The sequence below is a fragment of the Neltuma alba genome, unplaced genomic scaffold (assembly GCF_004799145.2).
Source record: "Neltuma alba isolate B1F8T4 unplaced genomic scaffold, ASM479914v2 tig00008235_pilon, whole genome shotgun sequence".
NCBI classification, from domain to species: Eukaryota; Viridiplantae; Streptophyta; class Magnoliopsida; order Fabales; family Fabaceae; genus Neltuma; species Neltuma alba.
In genome coordinates this window covers 20274-30562 of record NW_021634976.1, presented here as the reverse complement: position 1 = coordinate 30562, position 10289 = coordinate 20274, and the positions used below count along the sequence as shown (strand labels likewise).

The following is a 10289-nucleotide window of genomic DNA, read 5'->3' as shown; positions in this document are numbered from 1 at the left end:
CATGTCCAAGTACTCCGTCTTTGTGCTAGGGTTTGCATTCATCCAAGTCAACGCTGGCAAACGAACAGAGAAGTCCCCCTGGCCCCAAAGGCGCGTGTAACAGTAAGTAAACACTACGTATATTGTTAAAATGTCCAAATAAATTGAAACCAGTTGCTGGCTAAATTTGACCATAAATATTGTGATATGAGCTTTTTTTTAAAGCATAAATACTCCTAAATAATAAAAAAATGAAAAATACAAATATACAAGGGGAAATCACAAATAAAGACCCTCGAATTAGCAAAATCACTATATGGTCACCTGAATATGCCAAATTACCATGAGGGACCCGGTCTCAAATTGTAATTATGAAATCAGACTAAAAAGACAAAAGTGCCCTTATTCTCTTTCTTCCATCACCCCATCTCTTTCTCTTTCCTTCTTTTCTTTCCCTCTGTCTTCGTCATTCTCTCCCTCTTCATCTCCCTCCCTCTCTCTTCTTCCTTCTATTCCTCTCCCTCTCAAAAACATTCATCTCCTACCTATGCATTCATCAATATGATTAAGGTTGTAGCCATTCTCACCAATCTTTATTACAAAAAAAATGGTGACCCATCATTAATGCTAGTTGATGACTTTTGACTTTCATTTCCAGAGATGTTTTTGATATAGTGTTGTTCAATTGTCGAGAATACTGTCTTCTTTTTATTTACTTATACGTGGGAATCGATAATTTCCTCATTTGATTAGAGTTTCTGGTTGCTGTCAAAACACCTCTGGTTTTTTGTCATTTGACTTACTATTGTTATAATTTTACTTAATAGTGTTGTAACCACAGATTTGTTAGTTTGATCACAACAACATGGCATAACGATCTAAAAATGTTGGTATTTTGTTTATGGGTAGAGCAATATTAACATTTAGTATTTATAGTTGTAAATGGTATCAATATAGATCCATTTAATGTTCTGAAATTCATGACAACCCTCCTCACTAACTTATAATTTCACTTACCATAGTTGTTATTTGGCTTTCCACTCTTGTCAATTGATTTTCACAACTTGTCATCCGCCTTACTTAACTTGTCATAAATTACATATCAGAACTTGTTATCTGCTAAAGAAATATGAAAATTCTGTCATTTGAAAAGAGAAAATTAAATTTTTATGAATTGCTTATCATAAGTCGTCATTTTTCTTACTAAATTTGTCATTCGTCTTACTGAACTTGTCATTTGCCAAAGATGTTTAGTAAGGTATATGACAACTTCTGATAAGCAACTCAAAGGAATTTAAGATTCTACGTTAAAATGACAATTTGTACAATTCCTTTGCAAATGACAAGTTTAGTAAGACGAATGACAACTTCTGATAAGCATTTCATATGAATTTAATTTTCTCTTTTCAAGTGACAATTTCTAGATTTATTTAGCAGATGACAAGTTTTGATAAGCAATTTATAACAAGTTTAGTTAGGCAAATAACAATTTTAGTAAGGTAAATGACAACTTCTAATAAGCATTTTATACAAATTTAATTTTTTTGTTCAAATGATAGAATTTTTAGATTTCTTTAGTAGATAACAAGTTTAATAAGGCAAATGATAGAATTTTTGTGTTGCTATCGTTGTATTTCTGTCACCACGTTTCTAATTAAGTGGACAACATTAAATAGCTCTATATTGTTACAATATAGAAATGATTAACAAAAAATGTTAACATTCCTTTGTACAATATAAAAAGACTATAATTATCATATTGTCATGTGTTTCTATCATTGCATTGTTGTCATAATAGTTAAAAGTCTGCATTAACAACACTAGCATGCAAAATTACAACAATAGTGATCATTACATTCCCTCCAATATATTTAACTTCTCTTTCATCACTTGCTTCAAAATGTCCACCAATGTGGATGTAATGTAACAAGTTCTGTTTTTGTTACTGCATTTCTATTATCACAACAATGGTGATCGTTACATTCCCTTCAACACGTTTACTTCCAGATTTCTTTGGCGAGTGACAAGTTGAGTAAGACGAATGATAAGTTTAGTAAGACGAATGACAACTTCTGATAAGAAATTCATAAAAAATTAATTTTCTCTTTTCCAATGACAACATTTTCAGATTTCTTTAGCAGATGACAAGTTCTGATATGTAATTTATGACAAGTTGAGTAAGGCGAATGACAAGTTATGAAAATCAATTGACAAGAGTAGAAAGCCAAATAACAACTGTGGTAAGTGAAATTATAAGTCAATGAGGAGGTCTGTCATGAATTTCAGAACATTAAATGGATCTACATTGATACCATTTACAACTATAAATACTAAATGTTAACATTGCTCTGCCCATAAACAAAATACCGACATTTTCAGATTGTCACGCCATGTTATTGTGATCAAACTAACCATTCTGTAGTTACAACACTACTAAGTAAAATTACAACAATAGTAAGTCAAATAACAAAAACCAGAGGTGTTTTGACAGCAAACAGCAACTCTAAATCAAATGAGAAGATTATCGATTTCCAGATACAAGTAAACAAAAAGAAGACAGTATTCAACTAGACCATCTTTAAAATCTTTAAAATATTCAAACCAGCGAACCCTGTAGCTTCTATCAACAGCTTAAAGAACTCAGCCTTCTTCTTCTTTGCTAACAGAGAAAACGATCCATAAGGTTGATCGCCATTGTTCAACAAAAAGGTCGTAATCACTCCTTGTTTCAGAATTGCAGAAAATTGTCCCAAATCTTCCATTCCTCCGTCACCGACTCTTCTCCCTGCTAATATCCTACGCAAGGAGTTCGAAAGCCCTCTTTGCCCCTCATGAGACCATTCGCCATGGAGGAGACCCAACGAAGATGTTGCTTCGACCCAAGGAAGAAAGAGAAAGAAGAAGAGAGGGAGAGGAAGTCCGAGGAGAAGAAGGAAAGAAGAGGTCTCTCACTAATGTCTACCTTTGTTATTGAATCTGAGTAATTGAAGGGTATTTTAGTCTTTTAGGTGTGATTTGCTAATTGCAATTTGAGACCGAGTCCCTCATGGTAATTTGACATATTCAGGTGACTATAGAGTGATTTTGCTAATTCGAGGGTCTTTATTTGTGATTTCCCTAATATACAACCATATCATGTTTTTAAAATAATAATAAGTAGATTTGATTGGCTGAAAAAAATAGATATCATAAATCGGATGTCCCCGCAGGGACAAATAGATATGATAAATGATTATAAACGATTGAGAATGAAAATGTCAAATAGGACAGACGGCGTGCTCGGAAGACAAACGAGAAAAAACAAAGTATCTACAGATACCAGGCTGATTAGAACAGTTTATAAATTATTTTTTAATAGTGATTTATAGAATATAAAATAAATATGTAAGAGGAGTTTTATCTAGATTTATATGAAACGTGTTTATAAGAAATTTTTTTAACCTTTCCCAACAGACACATGCCCAAATCAATAGAGTATTCTTTTTTTTTTTGGGTGAAAAGAGGATTCTTAATTTCAAGCTATAGAAAGTTTTGTTTTTTAATGCTTAAAGCATGGAAAAGCTTTTCCCAGGTTAAAATGTCTTACTTTTTAATTGTCAGTTTTTTTTACTGCAATTTAGCTGTTAAATTTAAAACATAATGGGGTCAAAAGAACAAGAAAAAATAGTGGGTCCCAAAATGATTCCCGGAGGGCCGGTCTACAGCGATGGGGAAGGAGTAAAAGACAAAACCATGGTGGTGTCCGGTCCTTTAATTTTTGGTGTGGTATTGTTTAATACTATGTCCAATTTTTAATATAAAAATTTATTTGATTTTTATTTTGATTTTAAATATAAGAGTTTAATTCTTTTTATCTATCATATTTATCTATTTTTTTAAATAATTTTTATAACAATACTAGTTTTGGCCAATACACTTTATCAGTAAGGATTACATCTATTTATTACAAATAAATAACTTAATTGGTTTTCTGAATCTACTCAAATTAATCAACTAACTGTTGTATTAAAGACTAGAGGTAGTATTCAATTTTAATTTTATTTTACATATTCTTGTCAACCACTTTTTAATTTTAACAAAAAAATTTTGGTTCAAAGCTAAACAGAAGTCTAGTTTTTGTTTATTAATATTGTCATCTAAATAAGTGATAGGTAGGGCTAGTAGAACAGGCCAACCCGCGGGTTACGGGTTGGCCTGTGGCAGGCTGTGGATTATTTGGGTCGGGCTCAAAAAGTCTGTTTTTTGACGAGTTGGTATTTTATCAACTCTAACCCACCAACTCGTTAGATTTTTTTAAAATTTTTTTCTCATAAATAATTAAAAATTTAAAAAATCAGAAATGATTTGAAATATTCCAAGCATTTAAACAAAATTATAACACATTAAAATACAAAATATACAATTGTCCAAAGTTCAAACTCCAAATAGGATAAAATACAAGTTCAAACATAAATTTTTCCTACCTTTCCAGCCCACCTCCTGATATTTTAACATATTAAAAAAAAAAATTTAGGCAGGACCTGCCAACCCGCGGGCTGACCCGTTGTAAGCTCGGGTTGTAATAGTGCGGGCTCATATTTTTTAGGTGATGGATGGTTAGCCAACAACCAACCCTAATCCACCTCTTTTAACAGGTTAACAGGTTCGACCTGTGGGTCCAACCCATATTGCCGGTTCTAGTGACAGGAATAGCGGGTTCTTCTTAGAATATGCGGCAAGTAGGCGATGAAAACATGAATTTTCATTTAATATTTTCATCCTTTATATTCAAAATGGCAACATTAAACATTTCATAATCCTAAGTGTTTTCATAAGATGCATGGTGAGAATTCTACACCCGTGGGATCATTCTTTTATTTGCATTTGCTAATGATCAAATGTTAAGCGGGTGAACCATATATACATACGGTAACCCGATGAACAATTTGAATGATGCAAGGAAATACAAAAATAGTAAAAAAAAAAATCGCAATAATACAGGATAAACTTAATAATATATGCAAATATGTGCGGAAAATATAAAATGGATTCCAAACCTAGGAATATGCTGCCCTCCCTGTAGATCTCTTTTCCGCAAACATAAAAGGCCAGCATGTTTTTGAAGTCCTCCAACGTCACGTTTCCAAGCCTCAGCCTTTAAGATGGCCACCATCAGAAATTATTCACTTCACGAACCTCTGCCATATCTGATTCCTGTCGGCAGGAGCAAACAGCATCCAATTCAAGAGGAGTTTGGAATCCTTGGGTGCTGCTACGTTGTTAGCATATTACCCTTTAGCTGCCCTGAGGAAACCGGCCAGGAGTGGATAATACCACGACAAGGGCAAAGGTTGGTCATTATTCACACTTCTGTCCCTGTCGCTTTCCCTCGGTTATTTCACTACCACGAATTAACGCTGTAACTCAACCGTCCGCATCATGCTCTCTGCTTTTTGTGACCCGCAGTGGAGAGGCGTCATTCTTGTTTTAGAGGCACGTGTGTAGTGATGAAGCACTGAAGTTGGAATCTCACTGTTGAGGATGGAATTTGCTTTTTTTTTTTCTCAAAAAGTTTGGGTGAGTTAGTCCTGGTGACGGGATTTGCAATTGTGCAGACCTGAAAGCCGAAAAAATGGAAGCCCAATATGGTTTAAGAAGAGGGGGCCTTTTTTTTTTCGGGGGCCACAATAAGGATACGCTGAACAATAAAAGAAAATAAGGATGATGGCCGAAAATGGCCCACAAATCATGTACTCCAAAATGCATTGCTGCCACATGGTCACGTTGGTTGGTTGTCCCGTGAGTCGGTGGATACGGAGAATATCACCAGAACCTGAACCTCACAGACCGATTTCTGTTTTTAATTTAAGGCAGAGCAGGGGCAGAGACTCAAATACAGCACCGAGAATAAAATAAGGGAGTCGGGATAGACAGAACCAAGGAAGACAAGAGTGTAGGAGGTGGAGTGGATAAGGGGGTGGGTGTGTGGGTTCATGAACGGAAGGACCACAATAATATGCACCTGCCTTACTCGTCGCCGCCTCTCCTTAAAAATTCTTCCTTCCTTGTCACTCTTCATGCCTGTCTTTCCCTCCCTCGGTGAATAGTTTATATATGTTAATTTGTTTGGCAGCCATTGTCTCACAATATTATAATTGTTTTGAGAGATCTACATTCCTGAATAAGCCTCTCCAGAATTCCAGAAATTGATGGGGAAATTCCTGCGCGGGATTGGGATTTTATGATGCCTTTGCGTACGGGAGACAAGCAGGGGCCAAACCCAGGCCTAGGCATTTGACAGGGGGAATAGGAGGATGAGGACGAGACCATTCTTCTTGTCTCATTCTTCAAGGTCGGCTCATTCATTCATGGGTCTACCTTTTTCATTCACAGCGCCACACGTCCCCCGCCGCTTTCCCCTCGCAAAATTGAGTGGCCACAAGCGTGTGATCCAACACACGTCTCTTTCCCCATTTCACCACCCTACCCTTCACCGTCCCCTTCTCAATTTCGTCTACTTGACTTTCCCCCTAAATTCGAACCACTTCCCATCTCTATTCCATTCACATCCAATTCGTTGCTAGATAGCAAATATACGACTTGTATGATATATTTTTCCCCGTGAGTTACGTATCCACCTTTTCTTTTATCGATTTCTCAAAATCACAATTCACAACCTTGCATCTAAAAGAAAACTTCACGGAGTACAATGCTAATTCGTTTTATCTTCATCTTTCTAACATTTTTGTCATTTTACTCCCTAATTTTGGTTTTTGCCTCTATCTATCTTCTACATCTGACACCCTCGTTTAAATTTGTTTTTTTAAAAAAGTACAATTTCTTACAAAATAATGCCACTAAATAATTAACTTAATCAATGATTCAATCTCCTAGACCAATTTTTTAGTGTACATGAATTAATTAACTAAATCTTAAGACGTGAGAATATCAAGACAGAATATTCTTTTTTTTTATTATGTTTTGGTCTGAACTCTGACCCGACGATGTCCCGGTTTCAATTTCATGCACATTTTTCGTCCGAGTCACTGCATTATTTTCTCACACTGGGTTAAAATGCTTTTCCATCGTCTTCACTAATCAAGCCACAATGGCCAGCGGGCTCGGTCTCTTGGTCATGTCCCTCCCCTTCAACTTACCACTCGAATCTTCTCAATTTATTATTCCCTCCCAAGTTTTTGACCTGATATTCCCTCCCGAGTTTGAATTCCTTTTCCCTGAAGGGCCAATTTACATTTTAAATCATTACATTACACTTCTTTTCTTCATTTTGCCGTGATTCCATCATTAATTCGATCCCCTAATAATCTTTGATTTGATTTCGTTCTTTACACATTTTTTTAAAGCTAAGTTGTAAGATGTCGCCTTCAAGGTGACCAACAGATGGAATCCATCTCCCGTGGCAAACACGAAGCCCATCTCCAGCCGCAGCACCCTCTAGCTAAGAAAAACGAAATGCAATTGAAGAATTAAACAATTCCAAGACAAATTTTAAAATGAAAAAAGAAATGAAAGAGAGCGCATACCTAAAGAGCACCAGAACGCGACGGAGAGTCAATGGCGACACGGAATACCGGCAACAGCGCCACCAGATAGAACGGCAAACATAACCGAACCGCTATGCTGCAAAAAATAACGGGATGGATCACGCCATTCACGAAAGAAGTTTATAATCTTATCATACCAAAAATCTTTCTAGGTTTCAGTTTTAATTATTGGGGTCGAAAAATTGATCCCAAGTTAACCGATATGCGACTTATGTTTTATTCGAATTATGATTTAGGGAAAATATAGAGTCCATTAAACTCCTTCCATAGCTAATGGTATGTACATAAAGGATCTATCTGGGTCCAGGCTCAAAGTTCTACTACGGAACCTTTCACGGATTCCGGCAACGACCCCGAACGTTGACTTGAACCGACAATGCTCCAGACGACGAAAGCAAAACTCGCCGGAGGGGACGCGCTGCAAATCTCTCGCCATCTTAACAGCTTCGCAGAATTCCATCTCTGGCGGCGTACCTCAATGCAGAAAAACACGAGTAAACCTGTCAAGGTGAATATCAGATATCCTCTGCCTTGGACATGATCGAAAGACGACTGGGCCGGGGCTCGAACGCCGCTCTCCTCCTAAGCTGATGAGACGAAGGTCGAATCAAAGCGGTCAGTGCTCTCTTAACCCACTCACCTTCAACCCCTCCTATTCTCACCAAGGAGTTCTTCATCGCCGATCTGCGCATGTTCAGCCGATTGGAGGGGTATGAGTAGGCGTGATTGCTGCTGTTATGATTCGGCATATTCCTATGAAGGCTGCATCTAAACGAACCAGGATGTGACGTTGGCGCGCACATACAGGTCTTCTTCTGGAAAGAGATGGGATGGTTCTTCCTACCGATGACATGGTTGGAGATGGATCGATTGGGAGAGACGGAGCGTCGATCAATTGAGAATTTGACGGCGGAAGACGGTGGCGTAGAGCTATACAAATTGACCTGCGTAGGAGAAGCGGAGCGATGATGCGTGTGATGGTGATGGTGTTGGGGTTCCGTGAAGAAAGTGGAACAGGGAGATGAGAAACTGGAGCCTGAAGAAGAAGCGAAAGCATATGATGGTGAAGAAAAGGGAATGTTTGAGGTGGAGTAAGAGCAGAATCTTCCAGAGGGTGAGAGCGAGCGAAGCACTGGTCCGCTTGATCTTGTTCTGGAAGACGAGGCAGCCATTTTCCGGGAAGAAGAAATAAAAGAAAGCGAAATTTTCAAAAAGGAAACAGAAGTAACAGAAGAGGGATGATAAAATATCTTGTTCCTCAAAGACCCCTTGAGGGAAGTTGGTTTGGCAAACCTAGCGAGTCTCGGAGGCTGTTTATATAGCTGCCCGCGGAAGAGGGTTAAGGGTAATAGCGGGAAAAGACCGGGGGTGTTAAGGAATTACGAAATCGGGGTTAACTAACTCAACTATAGTTAAAGAAGGGTTTGATGAAGAAGTAATTGAGGGAGTGGTATGGATTCTGATCGAACGGCTGAAGCGAGATGAACTGCACAAAAGGACGTTGAGGGAACAGCTTCGGCAAGGGAGACGCAAAGGCTGCCAAGTATGAGATTATTTATGAAAACACTGAGCGCAAACGTACGAGATGCCCACATATATCTCTGAGTCAAAACAACATGCCAACTACCGAACTACGTATGACTTTCCCACATGCTTTCTCCAATCTGCCTTGAAGTTTTATGGAAATAACCGCTGTGTCCCTCTCTGAAACCCCCGGTCATTTACGTTCTCCGCGTACGCTTCCCGCCAATTGGTGGCTGTGCTTTATTGCTTTAATCCACCTTTTTTCTAAATACTTCTACTTCACAATTCTCAGGCCAACGAAATTAACTTAAAACTTCCTCACAGATACAGTTCACGTGCTAAATTACTGATATTTTGCCCAAAATAAGAGAATGTGTGTTCATGAGGCGGGCAAGTGAACAAAATTAGCCGGGTGGTTTGGGGCATGTGAATGTAATTTTATACTTTTATGGGAAAATTATAAGTACGGAATTTTAAATACCAGTGACTGAGTTTAGGTTGAGGAGCAAAAGTCGTGTGTACATTTATTAAAATACTGTGCATTCCATGTATCGTACAAGTTTAAAAAGAGGTAAATTGTTTGTCTTATAAATAAGAAAAAATGAAAGAGGTTAAAAATTATCCATAAAACATATTGAACTAATTTGATTAGATTAAAAAAAATTAGATAAATTAGTTAATTATAAGAAATATGACTTTTTTTAAATACCATAACCATCTTCCTTAATATCCTCCCTTCTTTTTTCACTTGATTATGGTTGAAAGGTAATTTAGAAAAAATTAATAAATATAAGAAATAAATCTTATATTTTTTATCAAAATCAATTCAATAATTAGATCATATATTAAGAACGTGAAGAGTATAATATTTCAGTTTAAACATCTCAAAGGTCAAAATTTTATAGGAAAAAGCAGTGTCTAATTTGGTATTCTACAAATATATGGGGTGTTCGGATTGCAACCAAACCATGGTTTCAGAAGTGATTTTACGGTCTATAAAGCAAATATGTAAAGGAGTTTATCTTGATTTGCAGAAAAGTACTTTTCAAAAGCATTTCTAAACGTTTCCAAACACTCCCATAGTCAAATGAGTAAACTGCTCTTGTATCAAGTTTTTTTTAAAATGTTATCAAATTTATTATTATCAGTATATTTCTTATCATGATTGTTCAATATCTATTAACTTGTTAATAAATTTTTTTCGATGCAGAGTTATTTTTGTTATTTAGTTATATTTACAAA

General features: G+C 36.7%; 1 protein-coding gene across 2 annotated transcripts; it reads right to left on the bottom strand.

Moving 5' to 3' along the window:
- Positions 1-7168: 7168 nt before the first annotated feature.
- On the bottom strand, positions 7169-8768 carry LOC114753892 (uncharacterized). Of its 2 annotated transcripts, none has more exons than XM_028942596.1 (2): positions 7503-8768; positions 7169-7417 (listed from the first exon to the last, which is right to left on the bottom strand). In XM_028942596.1, the coding sequence occupies exon 1, from the start codon at positions 8693-8695 to the stop codon at positions 8039-8041; it is 657 nt and encodes a 218-aa protein (XP_028798429.1). In that variant the 5' UTR covers positions 8696-8768; the 3' UTR covers positions 7169-7417; positions 7503-8038. The 2 variants fall into 2 exon arrangements, with proteins under 2 accessions (XP_028798429.1, XP_028798431.1); XM_028942598.1 differs by having other exon boundaries at positions 7169-7413.
- Positions 8769-10289: the final 1521 nt, after the last annotated feature.